Source organism: Protopterus annectens, chromosome 1.part0, assembly GCF_019279795.1.
Source record: "Protopterus annectens isolate FY-2018-M chromosome 1.part0, PAN1.0, whole genome shotgun sequence".
In the NCBI taxonomy this organism is placed as follows: domain Eukaryota; kingdom Metazoa; phylum Chordata; order Ceratodontiformes; family Protopteridae; genus Protopterus; species Protopterus annectens.
The window spans coordinates 1,292,941,993-1,292,961,977 of NC_056725.1; the positions used below are offsets into that span (position 1 = coordinate 1,292,941,993).

Here is a 19,985-nt window from a genome sequence, read left to right on the forward strand (position 1 = left end):
AAATGACCATGATCTTAATTTCCACCACCATGTGTCTGCTGTATTAAGGAAGAATTTCTACATAGCCCACATGATTAGCAAAGGCATCGCTTTGAGAGCAAAAGAGGTTATAACACCTCCATAGTTGGCATTTATCCAGCCCACAATTGACTATAACGCCCCATTCAGCATGTACACTACAAAGCACCTGCAGCAACTGGAGAGACCTCAGTGGTTTCTAACTAAGAAGATTAAGGGACTCCAGCACATGCCATACACAAACCGACTAAAGTCCCTGTCACTTTACTCTGTATTGTATAGACTTTTTAGGGGATACTTATGCCTGGCTTACAGAGCAATCTCAGACCCAAACCTAATGAACTTGTTGTATATCCGTAAATCAAATGGGATTAGGGCCATCCATTTCCAGGACCTAAATACGGCCTGCGATTTAAATAGGACATGCTGGAGGGACAGATTTATCTCCCAGCAACTGCTGCATCTTTGAAATAGGCTACCTATTCATGTGAAACAGAGGACCTCTATGACACTGTTCAAAAGGGTCTATATTATATTCTCGAAAGCCGACAATGTCGAATCTGACATTGTCGACACGAGAATATCGAATGCTCAGAATCTCAAGCGTGTAAATGGAAATCTCCGTAAGTGGAGATTTCTGTTTACTGCAATGTAGTGCGGTCTTGGAGTTGGTATATTTAAGTAGCGAGGGGTGTGGGGGGCACAGCCCTCCATGTGGGTGGTGCAGGGGGGCTTGCCCCCCCTGCTTAAACGTTAGGGCACTTTTTTCTTTTTTTTTTTTTTTGTCTTTTTATAAGGTTGATGTTTGAAGACATCGACCATATATGTTGTTCGATGTTTTCAAACGTCGATCTTATAATATAGACCCGTTCAAAAGGAACCTGGATGAGTGGATGGGGCACTGTAAATTCTTATCAGGAATAGCACCCACAAACTTCCTGGACATGGGCAGTGATTACTAAATGCAATCTTGGGTATTAACTAACATTTCTATGGTATTACATTGGGATGAAATGGCTAGGCTTGAAATGACCTATAGTCTCCTATGATCCTAAATGTCAGGCATGTTTGGATAACATTGTGCCACTGGGGGGTGACAAAGTGCACCACTGGGGCTTATAATGGCAATAAGAGCTTGTTGCAGATACTTATTTGTTAATATGGTGGCAACTCCTAACATTTTTTTTTTGCAATGTCTGCTAGCATCAACACGGGAATTTGTCTGTGTTTTTTTTGTATGAGTTGCATAGCTTCACGACATGGCATTTATACAGCAACATAATTAAAACAGTCACACTAGTAACACTCCAACAATGCTGATAAATTCATACATGGGTTCTCAGACATACCTTACTGATCAGCAGGCTTCACTGGATTTTATCTTTCTCACAGTTTATTCCAGAACCATTAAATACATTCATGCAGAAGGAATATAGTGAGACTTGTACACAGACAACTATATGGCATACAACTGAATGCTAACTTTTACATATCTCAATTTTCATGAAAAGTAAATACATTCATTTATTTTGATTATTACGTTACCATTTATTGCTTGGAATTCATTGCATAAAAATCCAGCTTCCTCGATAATCCTTTCCTCTAATGATTTCTTCCCTAATCCAAAATTCCTCAAGGTTGAAAGTGTAAACCTTCTTTGTTCTTTCCATGATCTTCCATATCGAGCATTTATAACTCCTGCAGAGAGAGAGAATGCTGTATGTTTACGTAATTCTTTCATTTACAATCTAAGTCAGACTTCTCACAACACTCGTTAATGTATATATATATATATATATATATATGTCACTTGAAATCTATAACTATAGTTTACTGGTATGTTATTCTGTTGTAAATTGAGGTAAATCTGACACAAAAAAAATTACTAAACATTTTCAGGTTACATGATTTGGTGAACATCTAATCAGTAAATAAAATGATAAATACCCAAATTCATAATGGAAGGATGTATGTCAAGCATACTGCCCCACCACAGGACATTACATCATTCCATGTTTTGTCTCTTTCCCAATTTCATGTTTTGTTTTGTTTTTTTATGGAGGCTCTTTGCAAATGTTCTGTCTTCCTTATGTCTATCACCCCATCCATTTCCAGTAAATGCCTGTAAACTTACTAGATTCTTTCATCTTTTGATCAGCAGATTGGCCCTCTCCAAAATAATTAAAATAGCATTTTGCATCAGTCAGACAGCAGTTACTACTGTTACTGTTTGTGTAAGTGAATCACAAACTAAAATAAATACCACAAGCCTAGGGACATAATCTGTGTGTGTGTGGTGTGTGTGTGTGTGTGTGGGGGTTATAGATGAAAACAATGTTCAATGTTCCCTGCACAGAATGTTAGTATAACTGAATTAAATTAGGAAGTTACACAAACTAATAATATATACTTAAGCTGTGCCTCTAAAACATGAATATGAGTCATATCCATAGTGTTTGCTATGACCAGTCAAAGTGTCAAATAAATCTGTCCAAAGTTTGGTTTCATCAAAAGAAATAGTACTAGATAAAAATAAAAATAAAAATATAGCCACAATCTATGCATAAGGAAAAGTCCCCTCACCAGCTGTATAAGGTCTTATCTTCATACCTCCTTTTAACTAAAATAATCAATTTTTGAGATTACTACAACATGGATAAAACATACATCTTGTCATCAGTAGCTCGCTTGGAGAATATTTACAGAGCTGCCATTTTAAGCTAAGTTTTACTAAAATGGATGAAATGACTGGATATCCTAAAACACTACTGGATGGTAAAGTATAATACAGGGGTGGGCTAATGGTTAATGTGGTTTCCTTACAAACACCAGGTGCAGGGTTTGAATCTCACAAGGGATAACTGGCTTGGCTTAAAATGGCTCACAAGGGCAGTTAGCTTAGTACTAACCTATCAATATTTTACACAAGCAGCCCTAAATGGACAGAGGTATTCCTTGAACATGATCAGCCTTAACCCATTTTTTTGTTTCTTATTGGTGCTAGATTTTGAATATTCATTTAGAACAGTAAGAAGTGCATAGACTGCACTTATTACAGCTACAAAGGACAACTGTTGCTAGATAGTAACGCTGACTGCTTACATCATATCTCATATCAGCATTTAACAAGTCTCATTTGCAAAGGCATTGAAGCATAATCACTCAGCAATGAAACAGGAACTGACACAAGAAATAAAAAAAGCAGTGTAATAACACTAGAGAGGAGCCTAATTACAGTGTCAGTGGCTCAACACATAGGGCATTTGCCTTTGGTGCTAAAGGATCATAAGGCTGTGTGGTCTATTCCCACCCCAGGTTCCAGGATTAACTTCCAGTGTTGGCCCTGCAGTGCAGCATAAGGGGGAACTGCACTCCTGAGTGTGATGTCTGTTGGATGAAATGTTAACCTCAGAACCTGTCAGCCTAAGTTGATAGCATACCTCTCAACTGTACAAAATGCCCATATTTTTGGTCTGTTTTTCAAAAAATTGTGGCATTCTAGCAAATTAGTGGCAAATCATTAAAGACTGAAGTTAAAAAAATAGTGACAGACATTTAAGTTTCAGACTTCATACCTTTCAAAAAAGTCATGCTAATATAAAATATGTTATTCTATTAACTTTCTAAATTTATAAGAGCGATATTTAAAAACTGTCCTTGTTTTTAGGCCATTGTCCCACTTTTATTCATGGCTTTGCCCAGATTTCTTGCTGTAAGAGGTAGAGAGATACGGTTGGTGGTAGCTCTGGTGGATGTAGATTGTACAAGATCAAGTAGAGCTTATAGAAAAAAAATAATTTGCTTATGTCTTGGCCAAATTTCCATTTGTTAGTAAGAATACCATCTTAGGTCTCCCCTGTAAAGAAAACAGTGGCCTAGTGGGACTAACCTGCTCAACAAAGAATAAAAAAAATAATTGATAAAGATATAATTTATGTATTTATTTATTATTAGGGAGAACATGAAGAAGTGGCATATGCTAAAAATACTGTACTCTGTATGAAGTCTGTCTAGTAATCATTATAAGGACCAACAACTCACCAAATGAGTTCAGGAGCTCATCTGATATCCTTTATATTTGTGGGACTGGGGAGGGGCCTACTGCCAAAGTAGTAGCAGTTAAAAAGTTGTGCTTTTGTAACCTTGGTCATAAAGTTTGCTTTCTTAAAAATGAACATCTGCTTTATTCCACTAATTTTATAAAAGCTTGTTGTAGCCACTCTTGTGGCATATAGGGATAAAGCCTTGACTATGGCCCAGGTGACCTGGGTTCAATAAGTGTCTCAGTAACTGACAGAGCTTCCCAAGGGTGGGTGGGCAGGTCCATGACCACTTAAGTGTCAATCACTAGTGGATGCTGGGGTGGCACATAGTAGGCATGCCTACAACAGAGGTTAAAAAGGTGGAGACCTGGCTGAGATTCTGTGGAGGTGGGCAATATTCTGCATGTCTCCATTGCATGTCTGCTGCCAGGCTAAACCGTTGGTTCACATATGGGGGGGACTGAAATGGTAGGTCATAAGTAACTCCCCAACGGATGCACAGATGAGCTGAGCTCCTGGATGCCTTGTTCTGTGACTGCCCCAGCAATATATACCAGATTAAAGTCCGGGAGTTGGGGTCAGCAGGTAGACCCAGTGAAGATAGACATCAGGGTGTTAGGCCACTACAATGATGAACAGTGGATGAGGGGAGCCACAAAAAAGTGAAGGATACGCTGACAACACTTAAGACACAGTAGTGTTTGGTCATGTACTGCAGCAAATAGCTGTTGTCATTATCTGTGTTTTCATCCGCTTCAAAGCATTTGACAATTAATTTGTTGCAAGTATCATATTTCATTCATTTAATTTGCCTAGTGATGTTAAAACTGTCACTTTCTTTTAACTCTTTCCCCCTATTGTTTGTCAGTCATCAACCTCACCCATGTCAAATCAGCCCATTCTTTACCTATCACTGGAGTGATGGATGGCCAGGAGAGATGATAATTTAGACAGCCATCAGAGGCAATTAGAGGGTTTCTACTTATCGCATCCTCCATCCCTACTGAATTCACCAGGTGAAGCATATGGGAGGGACACAATGGGATAACAGTGGACAACGTCCTTGTACTTCCACAAGGGGCAGTCCCTCCAGGCATCCCTGTCCCATGCCTCAAGCATGAGATGTGAGCTTTCTAGTCTCCAATAGGAAGTTTGCACTGCTCAATGTGTTTCCAAGTGCATACAACTCATCCATCCCCATGGAAGAGGTGAGTGGCTATGTCATCTTCACTCTTCCACCCTCTTTGCCTGGAACCTACAGCATCAGGGCTGCTAACGGAACCCTGGTCATCCTAGACATAGTTGAAAATTTGCCAGGAAATTTGTTGGCATTCAGGTTAAAGAAAGGGTGATCAGCACCATTAAAGCCAAAGGAATCACAGTAGCTTCATCAATAGATATTAATAAAATTTACAAGAATATTACTCTACACTGTACATCAAATGTACGGCTTCTCCACAGACAAATGATATTCTGCAGTTCCTTAACAATCTTAATCTTCCTTAGCTCTCTCGCTCAAATAATATCTCTTTATCTAGATCTTTTTCTGCAGGAGAAATATGTTTGTCAATCAAGAAAGCATCAAGTGGCAAAGTCCTTGGACGGGACAAACAAACAGTCACTTTGCATAAATAACTGTTGCTCCAGTTAGTGCCACTGCTAAATTTAATAGCTCAAGATTTTTTTGACACTGGGAATTCCTCAGTCATACTGAAAGACTATTTAATAATTGTATTAATCAAGCCAGTTAAAAACCCACAGCATGTAGATTACTACAGATCAGTATCCCTTATATGTACCAGAGCTAAGCTCTGTACCCAAATAATAACAAGCAGACATCATCTTCCTTTCCTCTCCTGTGTGCACCCTTCTCAAGTGAGTTTTGTAAAGGTCAGATCCTACATAGATCATCTGCAAACCTTTGTCACCTAACTGTCCTGATTTTCACAGAATGTCCAGATTTTTGCCTCTTAGTTTTGATCATCAGTTCCTCATAAAATGTGTCGTTTTCTGGCAAATCATTTAGGATTGAAGTCACTAAGTAAAACCAGACATTTGAGTTTCAGACTTCATGTCATTCAGGAAATACAAATTAATGCAAAAGTCTTGTTATTCTAGCAACTTTCTAAGTTTATAAGAGCAATATTTAAAATCTGTCCCTATTTTGGGACCTTTGACCCCCATTATTTGGCTTTGTCCAGATTTGTTATGCTGAGAGGTTGAGATTTATTTATTTTTCTCCTGCACAATAATTTTTGTGCATTTTGAAAGAACTCTTGTTTCAGTAAGGTGGCAGTATGTCTGGACAGTATTTGTGTATTTAGTTCTACCTTCCCAGTTACTAAAAGGAATACAAAATCTCTACATCCAGTCTTTTTCAAAACGAATAGACAATTCAGTTATTTCCTGCTCTGTCTGTCTGTCTGTCTCTCTCTCTCTCCCTCTTATTAAATGTACATGCCAGGGCTGTCTCTTTCTCCAACCTTGTTCATTCTGGCAACAGAACCACTGACTAGATGCATCCATAACAATTTTAAACTGAAGGAGTGGACCACTTTACAAACTGAACTTATTTGATGGCAAGTGTATGTTTTTTTTTCTGAAAACCCATTAGAAGATGCTAAAATGTTAAACACCCTTTTGCATGAGTTCTATACCCTACCTATTCAAAAAGATACATTTAAAACTTAACTAGTTGCAGTTAACTAAGTGGCTAAGGATAACTTACAGAACAACCTAGAGCCACCCTTCAAGTGTTGGTCTGGTAAACCAAGGTACCTTGGTATGAGAATTCATCCATCTTTCTTGAAGGACATAGAGATCAGCTTGTGATTTCTTTGCTCAGAACTCTTTGCTTTGGTACATTTGTGGAGAAGGTTGCATCTTGCCTTCACTGGTAGGATCAGCGAATTAAAAGATGATCTTTTTATTTAGTCTTTCATCTTTTGATGCATGCCAACTAAGCAAATGGTTTATGAAAATCCAGAAGCTCTTCAAGTCGTTTAATTGGGATGGTAGAAGATGTAAATTAAAACAATTACTTGATGCGAGAATCCCACTCTTGGACATCCTTGCCTTGTGACTGAGGAAGAGATTCTGTTTTGACTATCCTGGGAGGGAGATTTTATAACATTCCTCTCAAATTCCCTGTCATAGTTAACAGCTGGACAATAGCCACTTTCCAAACTGTTAAAGGCCAATTTAATTTAAGCTCTAGGGAAATCTGGAGATATTTTAGATTAGGCATATTATTACCTCTTTATTAATGTATAGGTTGATCAAGGATAGCCCAGGGAACCGCCAATAATTAATACTTCATTTGTGCCACACAGGGAACAACCCACACAAGTATGCTCCATGCACTTTTGCAGGATACTTCTTAGTTATACACCAGTTACTTGACATTTTTTGAAAGGGTTATAGGGCAGCAGAGTCAGCCTACCATATATTATGTCGACCTGCATTTTTTTTAATTACCACAGACTCAGCAGGGCTCCAAAATTATGGGAAAGTCAGATTATGTGTTTGTATGGTGATTGTTGGCTATTTGTTCATAACATGGAAGCAGAATATTCAAGGTCGATGTTCTGCATGTTGTGCACAATCTCCAAGCTGATACAACACATAAATTGTGCAACTGATCTTGAGTTAGTGATGTATGGGAGGAAACAAGGCACATAGCTAAGAGCACAGACTTAGCAGATCTGTACTATAACACATATAACTAGATCCTCATTTCTTCCACATGACTGAGATGTTTACCAATAAACCTGAGGACAAGGGTACTACAAGTAGGAGTAATTATTAATTTATGTAATTCCCCTCACTGGAAATCAGAGGTGCACCTCTTTGTCTCTGCCTTTTGATGCTTCATTCATAGGTATGAAAGGTTACTGTAGGGAGAAACATCAAAAAGGGAAACCACACCACAGAACACCATACACCACTTATAACGATTACTAGCATATGCTATTCTACTCTGCAAGTTGGCCCATTTAAGAACCTAGTTTGCTTTATGTCCAGGTAAGGTTCCTCTCCATTTAATATCAACTTGGCTTGTAAATGTGGTTAAGTTGTAATTAACAAATATGTCTTCATCAATTGTTTATAATGCTGTCTCATGAAGCTGATCATTTTATAGCATAGCACCAGTTAATGTGCTGGTGTTCATGTAATCATTATGGTAATTTAATGCTTTATTTGAATTTCCATCTTTGATGGTGTTACTGCTCATTGTTTACACATGTTATAGTTTTATAATTAAAAAAAATCTGTTATTCTTTATAGCTCGGACACCAAGCATTTTTATTTGACGTTTCATATATCACTTGTCTAAATAAGCTATAAAGTTTATTTTCCCACCCCCCACTTATCCAACAAGCACACCAAAGACTAATTTGTCTTCAATAAAAGACTAGAAATATACACACTGGTCTTACTTCTTACTGTGCCCATTTTATAATATGGGGTAAACATTTACCAGCTGTCAGTAATTTAACAATTTTAAATAAACAATCGAAGCTGTGAATTGTGAACATTATGCACTCAGACTTTCATTTGATACCTGAGGGTTAATCATTTAATAACAAATGGAGAAAAAGAAGAAGATTGAAAACCACTAGACATTGATCTGGCTTAGTAAACACGCCAAAGGCTAAAGCTGCCCTGTTAATGTCCATATACTCAGTTGGCAGGGCTTAGCAGAAGTTTCCACTTATAAACCATCTTGGGCAATGCTTGCTAGCTGTAATGCACAGTGAAGTGTGTATTCAGTCAGTTATAATTGTGAGTGCATGTTGGATATACATGACTGTGGCTTGCTTTGACAGTTGCTCCAATCATTGTAGATGGTATGATTCTTTACTTACCAGGTCCTTTTTTGCCTTTTTGTATGTGTGCCTGATTGGTTATGCTGCCAGTAGCTGTATATTACATACGAATCATCCAAACATTTGTAAACATGGTGCCAGAGAAAGATTGCAGATGTCACCACAGCAGTAACTGTAAGCCAGTTTGCAGAATTCAGCACAGCTACTCTCTGACATTGTTATGTTTGTCTGATGACTTTTGATCAGTTTTGTTTAATTGCAGGTTCTGAAGCTTTAATAGCTTGACTGGAGTGAGTTTAGGGGGACTTGTAGTGTTTTTGTTTTCACTTTTCATAGGTGTAGTATAACCATGGGGTTAGTACATATACGCTAGAGGGTGCAGTGGGGCACACAACAAATTTTTATTTTTTATGGTTTTGCAAGTTATGCTTGTCAGTATTCAAAAATCATTGTAGGATGAACAGAAGGAACACAGGAAAGACAACAAAGGCAGTATTTCCAATATTCAACCAAAAAAACACCATTGAGGATTGCTTCTCTGTCATAACTGTGACACTTGAAAATTAGAAGCCACCATTATGAGCAAAAAGCATAGATTTAGCTGTATAATTTCACATTTTATACAAAACTCCACAAATTGTATCTAGTAAAAGTAGAAGCAGCTGCTCCTGTTTTACATTAAAACAGACATTTTGAGATGGTGTAAAACACAATTTGAATTCATTGACAAGTTTAAAGAAATGATTTCTGGAAACTAAGTTGCCTAACTTATCTACAATATAGAAAATAAACAAGTCATTTCCAGATAAACTTGCCATTATTTTTCATAATCTGCAAACTTTCTGTACTTATAATCAAATTATTGTTATGTAACTACTTACTGCTTCTTGAGCTCATCTCTTCAATTCATATGCCAAGGACTACTGGCTCTTCAGGGAAACTTGACAGAAACTTGGAAGCAGTTAATACAAAAGTTTTATCTTTACAGCATTACTTTAGCCTTGTCTGAAAAGGGTAAAATAGATCAGGTTGCTGCATTTCAATATCTAGCAGGTTATGATGCAATTAACATTGTTAACATGGTTAACTGAACAGCGGCAGTCTGACTTAGAAACTCTAATGTTTACGTTTCAGCAGTACTATGAGCCTAATACGAATCTGCTATATATTCACTATCCATTTTTCACTACAGATCAGGGTTCACTAGACAGTATTGAAGCATATGTAACTTTTATAGACAGAGAACCAAGGTGACTATTTCTGCTGATTTATGTACTATCCTTTCCTGAAGGACAGAATCATATGTAGTATCAAAGAAGACAGATTAGGAAGTAAACGTTTGTTTCAAATAGATTAAATGTTATAAAAAAGCTATGAATTTGTGCAGAGCAGCACAGTCAACCAGTGTTCAAATGAAAAATATTAGCTGAAGACGTAAACATCCATCAAATTAAACTGAAGCAGAAGCCTGCTGTTAATAGAAAAATGCTACATAGAATTGAAAATCTCTGCCAGATCTAAATACAATGGGAAATTAAAAAAAAAAACAATGTATCCTAGTGATCCACCAACATAACTGAAAAGAAAAACAATCCTTAAAGCAACAGCAGATCTACAGTCCCTCGTATCAAGGATAGCATCAAAAAATTAACTAAAAACTCAAAAACTACTATTATGTCTACTAAGGCAATCCATCAACTTAGGCTAGCATCTGAATCTTAGGATAAATACAAGTCCTATTTTAGCTACATTAAGAAATGAAGAAATAATACCCAAAATGCTACGAATGTGTTCATAATGGGACTAGCTACTCTGATCCAGTAAGATGTTACCAATATACTAGCAAACAATTTCAATGTGAATTTTACCCCAGAGACAACAATCTAAAGCCTTCTTATTCCTGAATTTCTCAGACTTCTCATCATTGTTTAAGAAGATGCATTGAAGGTACTCTGCAAGACCAAAACACTTCCTCAGTGGGACCTGATAATATACCTGGATGTTTAAAAGACAATGCAAACAAAGCTCAGACAGGACCACGCCTTAAACTATTTAACCTGGGTTTAGCCACTGGCTTTGTCCCTGAGGTTTGGTGCATGGCAGTAATGATGTGTCTCTAGAAGGGTGTCCCCACACTGACCCCAGAAATTATAGGCTGATCAATCTGATAAGTCTTATTTGCAAAGTCATGAAACATAGTATAACTGACCTGATAAACTAGAATATTCAAAATGTCATCAAGCTAGACCAACAGCAGTTTGCCTTTGTCAAGAGTAGAACCTGTCTAATGAATTTAGTTAACTTCTTTGGAAGGGCAACACAGGCTGTTGACAATTATCATTCTGGCCACACAGTGTACCTTGATCTGGCTAAAGTATTTGACACCATCCCCTAATGCTAGCATAAGTAGTAAGCTTAATACATTACAAATAGATCTCTGCAGTAAGATTGATAGCAAATTATCTGATGGTGACCAGTGGTGTTCGTAGGTCTCAGTACTGAGACCTATTTTATTCAGTATTTATGTTTCTGATCTCCGGACCATGTACCAAAACCTCTGGCTAACCAAGTTTGCTGACAACAGCAAATTAGAAGTCATTGTCAAGTCACCATCTGACTACCAATCCCTTCAGCAAGAACTTACACTTGTAAACACCTGGTGTACTGAAATGGGCTCAAATTAAATGGTAAAAAGCACATCTTCATATCTGGTGAACAACCTCTCATTTCAGCATACAACACAGACAGCACCCCACTCCAAAATAAGAATGTTGCTAAAGCCATGGAACTGTGATTGAGAACTTCCTCTCCTGTAATAGTTATGTAATGAAAGTAGTCAAAAGTCCTTCTAGTTAGTGCAACTAATTAATAAAGGAATATAATCCAGATCTAAAGAGGTCATTGTCCTCTTATATGCAGCATTGATTAGGCTAATTATTGAATACAATGCACCATTTGTGATTCACCTCACTAAACATATCAAACAACTAGAAAGACCTCAGAGGTTCCTAACTAAGAGGATCAATGGCTTAGAAACATAAACTACCAGAAATCCTTAAAGCACTGTCTCTTTATTCAGTATATTATAGACTTCTGAGAAGAGATCTATGCTTTGCCTTCCATGCCATTAGGGACCAAGTGATCCTAGATCACTTGTATCTTCACAAATCAAATTATCCCAGAAATATTAGGACCAAGGATCTAATTTCTTCAGCAAGTAAATAAAACACAGGGGTGAGAGATGTTCATTACTCAGTACTTTCCCCACCTCTGGAGTAAATTTCCATGACAAATGATGCAGTGTGATTCATTATCTTCCTTTAATGGATTGGATGGGCATTCAGAAATTCACCCCTGGCTTGACAGGTCTTGCCCTCATTGAAAAAGGTGGTACAGTCTAAAGGTGGTAATTGGTAAAGATGTAAATGGCCACAAGACGCAGTTGCCTTGTATTTTCTGATTCCTTTCATTCCTGTAATTCCCATGATAAAGTCAAAATATAATGTGAGAATTCTGACTAGCAGTACAGCACCACAGAATGCTTCGGAAATACATGAGACTGATGATGCATTGAAAATGAAAAGCATTTAATTGATCAGCAGCCATTTTGTTCAATATGAAATTAGCAGCATGGCAAAACATTCTTAACCGAGAGCATCACAAATAGTCAAGCTAATAATTTTTCACAAATATACAGGTGAAGAAAGAACAGACAAAAAACTATGATGAAGCCAATAAATGAGCTTTGTCTAGTACCAACAATGACCAGTGTATCACAAGCAATAACCTGTCAGTGCTATAGACTTGCCTGTAAAGGTACTGTACACAGTTTCTGTGCAGAACACAGAAACTCAACAGGTTTGCCAATATAAAAGTTACTGGACTGAAAATTGTGCAGATATTATACATTTATCACATTTCAGTAGGATACTGGTGCCAGGTGTAACATCATTATTAAGCTTTCATATAACTAATTGGGTTTGAGAAATTCGCTGTCTATGTCTAATGCTGCATACTGGCTTATTCTCAGCACAAACTGAAATCATTACATAAAATGGTGTTCATGTGCTTGGAAATAATACAACTTAAATGCTTCATCTGGTGTTACTTCATCAACTTAATATATTAGAAAGGTCTTCTAGTGAGCTAATGGCCACAGTTCAATGAATTCATAGTGATAAGTCCAGCAGCAATGCTTTAGAGGAGGCATTAAGTCAGAGACAGGGATTCATAAAGTCACAAAGATAAAGAATGCACAGCTGTAGAGCCTGTCCACAGAGGCAATGATTTGATTTATGCAGTCCATAAAGGAAAGTTTCAAGAAAAGAGTGCACAGGGCATTAATGCTGGATCATAAAGCACATACATATGTTTGCCTTATGAAATATGTAGTCAAAATAATGCTGAATTTCTTCACCATATTGTTCTTCATCATATTGAAAAATGACAGTTACAATTATTTAGAAATGTGATTTTTGATGGATAGCTAGATGTAAAAGGAAAATTCCATTTCCATGTTAAGCCTCCTACACCTCTCATCAAGCAATTCTTTTCATACAAATAGAGATATAATCTAACCAAGTGAGGGCACCAACTCATATATTCCAAATCATTTCAAACAAAATGCATGAACTGTATTTAGGAATTATCAAGTGCAAAGCAGGAGCATGTGATACTTCATTTTGACTGCAAATGTCCAAAGATATTGAACAGATTGCAAAAAACTGTTATGTCTGTAATATCTATAAACATTTAACTCCAAAAATATCATGATTCTACTTGAGTTCCTGATCATCTGTGAAGTAAAGTTGCTTTAAATCTCTTTAAGTTTAAAAGCAATCAGTGTACTATTTCGGCAGACTATTATTCCAAGCAGCCAGACTTTGATTTTTATATCAGATACAACTTGTCTTAACTTGATTTAATAGTAAAAGCCATTTTTCCTTGACATTGTATCCCTGCATACTTATTGTGGTTAATCGCCCACAGTTTATGAGTCATGAATTTACCATTTTTCACAACTGTTGGAGTTCCACCACATCATAGCTTGATCTAGATATTCCCATTCAAATGGTCAAGCAAAGAGAGTTATTTAGAATATAAGGAGTAGTGAAAAAAGGTATGGTCAGCATAAGGCAGCAGTGTTACCTTACACTTCTTTCACCATCTTAGCTGTTGACAGAATGGAAAATGAGAACAAAATTGTTAGCATCTTCTGCTCTGCTTCAGCCAAAACAAATTACAAATGTATAAGCAGCTTGACTAAGTGCCCAGCAGAAACAGAAGTTCTACTATGGCATGTCAGGCAAGTTATTATTGCTAAGACTGAGAGACATAGTACACATTCAGAATTTAAATGAAAAACACTGAGTAACAGGAAACTGTTCTTATTGGAATGCTCCACAAACCAAGTTCCTACATTTTTATTTTTTTACTAGAGGTGATCTCTTCACAGAAATATAAATTATCTGTTTAAAATAAGACTGTTCTAATTCAGAGAAGAGAAGTGACTGATAAATTACCACTATTAGAATATTCCAGGCAGGAAAAGTCACGGAATCTTGAAAATGAGGCTGTTCTAGAATGTGATTCACATATGATTCCTGACAGACATTCAGTTCTAGTTAAACACTTGTATTGGCAGTATTGAAGAAGACAAGCATCCCAACTATGACCAGCTTTACACAGGTGCTTGGGATCACTTCTGTGTAATGTCACCATTGTCATAATAGTAAGGTTAGTGGTTTCATGACATCACGTTATCATTAAGTGTGCAGGACCATAAACAGGAGCTTCAGAAAGGATCTCTTGTGTGCTACCACAGTACCGCCGGTGTTTGGGAACGTGCAGATAGACTTTTCTCAAGGGGCATTAGTAGGTACTGTTGTGCTCTTACCCTGTGCTAATTTGAGTAATGAGCATACCTTTTTAATTTCATATGCATAGCTTATTCTATTCTATTATATTCGGCTATATTCTCCTGTTTTTCATGTGTACAATCAAACACTTTTGTAATGCTAAATATATAAAATACATAATATGTTAATGCACAGTTAGTATTTTGTTGTTGTTGCTGTTGTTGTTATTGTTGTTGTTGTCATGTCCCTCTCAGTTTTTCTACAAGAAGCCATAATTTTTGCTCATATGTTTACTACTGAGGATTAACAGGAGATCCAAATTCAAGACAGAAACCATATCAAGACTCATATACTACAAGTGAATTAACACAAAAACAGCACAATCGTACACAACAAAATGACATGCAACTGGCAAGGCTTGACCGCATGAGCCCATTAATTGTATATCCTAACTTGGACTTTGCAAAAGTGAGACTCATATTTGCCTTGAGGCTGTATAACCACAAAGTTAAAATTAAAATAATGATGCATTTTGCTTTCATGTGTAATAATTTAGTTTAAATTGTATCCTTATTTAATCTGCATTTTATTTTAATAAGCTGTTCTGGACATAAATGGGTGTTGCTTGTATAGAGAGACAGATCCAGAACTAGGCAAACTAGGCAGTTGCCTAGGGCCTATATTGGCTTGGGGACCCTTGGCATCTGTAAGTGAAAATGTAAAACAGAACCTTGCACAAGGACAGTACAAAACATAAACTGTAACCACAAGCGTTGCTGCTGAATTAACCTTTACTGGTGCTTCTTTTACCTCAGCTAAATGCCTTCCAGGAATAATTTTAACTACACCAAGTACAGCACAGCAAGAGATTTAAGTATTTTTCCACTTGGTAAAGAAAGCAAGCTATGATCAGAATGAGCAGCCAAGCAATGAGTTATGTTGCATGACAGCCAGGGATGTGTGTTTGTGAGTGTGTGAAATGTCCCAGTTAGGGACACTGCTGAGTTAAGTGCCTTTGCTCAAAGTCAAACCCTGATCTTAATTATTTTTAAGCAAGTGTCTTAAACCTCTACACCAAACACCAGAGCTCCTTCAATTTTCTTTTCTTTTTATTCTTTTGGTAAAGAAGGCTGTGGGTTTGCAACAAAGGCAATTTATTTGAAATGCAAAGTTGTTTTCCAACAACCTCTTCATTAGTTACAGTTCTTTTTTGTGTGGAATCATTCAGATGATTCTTAAAGATTGTGCATAATGACTTGACACTGACACATTATAATGACAGCAGTTTGAATGGCCTTTTTGGGTAAAAATGTTCTGAACTGGGTAGCTTGTCATTATTGGTTCATATGTTTTGTTTCACAGATTATTAGAAAAATGTTAAAAACTACAAATTTAAAACAAACTCTAGCAAATGGTGTTGTATTAAACAAGGAATATAATTTAATACAATCAGAAAAATGAATTAAAAACACATACCTTTATGCATGGTCCTAAAAATGTCTGCAGGGGTCCAAAGGTACAGTTAATCCATCACTGGCCAGTTGCATTTTCTATGAATGTGGGTTTAAATGTAATTTCAATAAATGTGAGTTTCAAGGGTGGAGAAGTTTACTGTTGCTCATGCTAAGTGGGTTTTCATTATGAGACTGTATTGTTTTATTTAGCAAATGGTTATCAGTGTTTGTACTAAAAAACGCTGAAGTAAAGGTTTTAAATCAAATCCAAATATCTGCAAGCATTGTAGAAGTAAAGAAAAAAATATTATGCACACTGACAGGTTTGAACAGTGTTTATACTAAACGGGGAGGGATGGTCAAGTAATGGGATTCTAGAACGGCTGTGTGTGTGGGGGGTATAATTCATTATTCTGCCTATGGCCCCATTTGACCATGATCTGCCTCTGCTTGTATATGCTTCCATTTCGGCATTTATTAAATAAATTCCATGCATTTGTAATCAGTGCTGCATATTCACTTAATTCAAGTGCATATTTCAAGAAATAATGTAACTTTTCTTGCAGTAGGATATCTATTACAACATGTTGTAAAGCTTTTGCCCTCCGGGAATGGAACAGTTTAGAACTTAATTATTAGCCTTTCATTATCAAGTCAAACATCCTATAAGAAAATAAAAATCAAAGTGTAGCCATAAACTAACTGGAGACTTTTAACACTCTGTCACATTAGTTATCTGTGCATTTGGTTGTCATAGTTATTATTTTTCAGTCTTGGCAACTTTTGTTAGTCTTGTAAACAGGAACCCTTTTTAAGATACTTTGGCTAGATTTTGTCACGGTGTAAGCTAGATTTGCAGTTGTTCAATACTAAAGAAGCTTTGAAATATTTAATGATTTATTGACAAAGAGACAGTTTATTAACTAAACTTTTAAAGTGCATACAATATTTTTTCTCATGACTATATTAAGTTGCTTAGATTATGCAGGCAGAATGCCTTCATTAATATCATGTTTTAAGAGCCTAAGTCTCAGCTGATGTATGTATAACTTCAATTCATATTTAGCTCACAAATATGCACATCACCTAAATTATTCATTTTGTCATGGTGCTGCATAATTCATAAAACAGTATTTCTTTAAGGCAGATTCTCATCTTTCACAGTGTTGTAGGTGATACTGTAATGGGGGCATCATTCCTCAAAAAGGGTAAATTAACGTCCCAGCTTAGGTAATGTTTTTCTGTGTATGTTCAATCAATATGCACCCCCAGCACACTCCAGTGCAGCTTTAAATGAATAACATACTGAAAAATAATTCTAATAAAAAAATTCAGTAAAGCAGAAAAGCAAGGCCAATCACAGAAAATGTTTTCAGTGACTTACCTGAAAGACATAACCATGTTCATAAATTATTTTTGGATAGCCAAATTAATTTGTTTCACTTTCAGTGTGCTGAATCCATATAAAGTTAAAATTAATGTATACTGTGAAAAGGTAAATTTTAAATATACAGAAGATTCATGATGCATAAATTCATGAGGAAATACAAGAGGTAAAATTTAAGGATATTTCCAACAAAATCAGCATGTTATTAAATATATGCGTGAATATAATTATATCTTCTTGCTTTTATGTCTGAGGGGCTAGAATGAGCATAACTTAAAATGGGTTAGCAATGACATTCTTCAATATGCCAGATACATTTTTGTAAACTGTTTATTGATGTTGGAGTGGGATGCTTGGGCTCTGCCTAGAAGGGAATTATGGGGAATAACTTGTAAATGAATCAGAAAGGCAGAATATAAGGGATGCAGATCAATTAATGCAATATATGAGTTTAATATTCTGGGTCTACTGCTGAGTGTTAAATGCATTTCCCTTCATAAACAGACTGTGAACTTAGAACTGTTTTAGAGAGTTTTAGAGTTCAGAAAATGAGACATAACCAGTGGAAAAGAACACAATCTGGAATCTTCAGTACATCATTTGATCCAGTCTGACCTTCCCCAGTGAGTGAGTACACTACCTCATATTTACTGAAGTCCACTACCACCAACATTTTTGTTTATATAAAAATGGCTGAAAGGCATACAGGCATTAAGCTTCATGTGTCAGCTGACAGTTTATTAGATACTTACCTTCCTTCTTATCTGTAAGTCCTAGAATTTCATTAAGAGGAAAGCAAGGACGATCTGCACAATCCTCAGATTTCTTGATTAGGAGTTCCTTCAAGGCATCATATCCATTTACCACCACTGCATGGATCCAGCCAAGCTGAAGACTGTATAAATTTCCATATTTTTTACTTAACTGTGAATACAAAAATCAAATAAAGAAAGAATGTTAAACACACATATTTAGTGTACCCAGCAATATTCTAATCTCCATATCACATTGAAAACCTCTTGTGCAGCCATGATTAATTTATGGACTATTTTGACACAAATAGAAAATTAGAAATTTAAAAGTGGCAGAGTTGCAATTGTCACCTACCTGCAACAACAGAAAAATGCATCACTGGGCAGAAATTCGGGGGCTGATAACAGCACTGCATTTCCAGCAACAGTACCACTGCCCTTACTAATACATACATAATACATTGTAAGTATGGATTACAACCTCCTTTTGCCTGAATTAAGGAGGGAGGACAATGGTACATTATATATGCATTTACTACTGCCTCCTGTAACCATGAAGCCCCATAATGAACCTTTCCATAAGCTATTCTTTGAAACAACGCCAAATACTTTTCCAGCCTCCTTTGATCTGCAGAATCTAGCAGCCTGGACTCTGCAGAGATCAGTTAGATGGCTCTCTAAAACTGCAATGTTTAACTGCTAATGAAGAAAATAGTCACTCATATATTTTTACTCCACTCATTGATACTAACCCAGTTGGCATGTTAACATTCACACTACTAGACTTTTGAGAACAGAAGATTAAAACTACCACCTTGGATAAGTGTTCAAAGTAAGAGGCTGGAATATACAGCTATATGTTCCTGGAGGGAGGAATTACAAGAGTTCCTTAGGTTCAATCCCTGGCATGATAAGGGAAGGTAACTTGGTCTGAAGCTGTTCTTTGTTACAATGGCATGTTCATAGGTTTATAGGTTCATAGGTAGGTACTAGGCTATCTGCCCAAGGGCATTTATAAGCCTAGCCAGAGTGTGTCAGTTTTTGCCGCCTGTCAAAGGAAAAAAACTTCAAAGACCAATACACGTAAGGTTCAGTTAAGGCACTTTAATTTACTTGCAGCAAGGAGACAAAAATATGCAAATACAAGGATTTGTCTAACTACTAATAGGAAGTATGTTCATTCTTATACTATTTTACAAGACATGGCCTTCTAAGCTGACGTAATCAAACACAACTTTTAGCATTGTTCTACAGCAGATGTTACTTCAGATTTTCTGCTGACATGACTAGATTTGTGAGAAACTTTTCAGAAAAACAACCTGGCCTTGGTAACTATTAATCCATTTACAAACATCTATTATACAGTGTTACTTTTCAAGGGACTTTTCTAATACAGATACAAGCAAATGCTGATTGCAGTTCATATTTTCAAGCAGGCTTTGTACTAATTATCTGTAACTTCTACAGCTGTGTATTTTCTCATGGCACAGCGGAACTTCTTGTCTAAGTTTCATACAAGTAGTATTGTTCTATTCATTATTTTCCTAACGCAAGCAGAAATCACCTGCTTCTCAGTAAATTTCCAAGGCACAAGCAAGATTATAGCTAACAGTACAAGGTCAGAAAGCAACTGCAGTTTGAACA

The 19,985-nt window shown here is 36.6% G+C and overlaps 1 protein-coding gene across 1 annotated transcript in view; it reads right to left on the reverse strand.

The window, feature by feature from the left end:
• Positions 1-18,519, reverse strand: part of LOC122801207 (cytochrome P450 2D15-like) — a gene marked incomplete at its 5' end in the record, with an annotated part of 628,388 nt that extends 609,869 nt beyond the window's left edge. The window contains 2 exons of the mRNA XM_044070797.1: positions 1,564-1,716; positions 18,342-18,519. Of these exons, the coding sequence (XP_043926732.1) occupies positions 1,564-1,716; positions 18,342-18,519 (331 nt within the window). The remainder of the gene's footprint in view (positions 1-1,563; positions 1,717-18,341) is intronic.
• Positions 18,520-19,985: the final 1,466 nt, after the last annotated feature.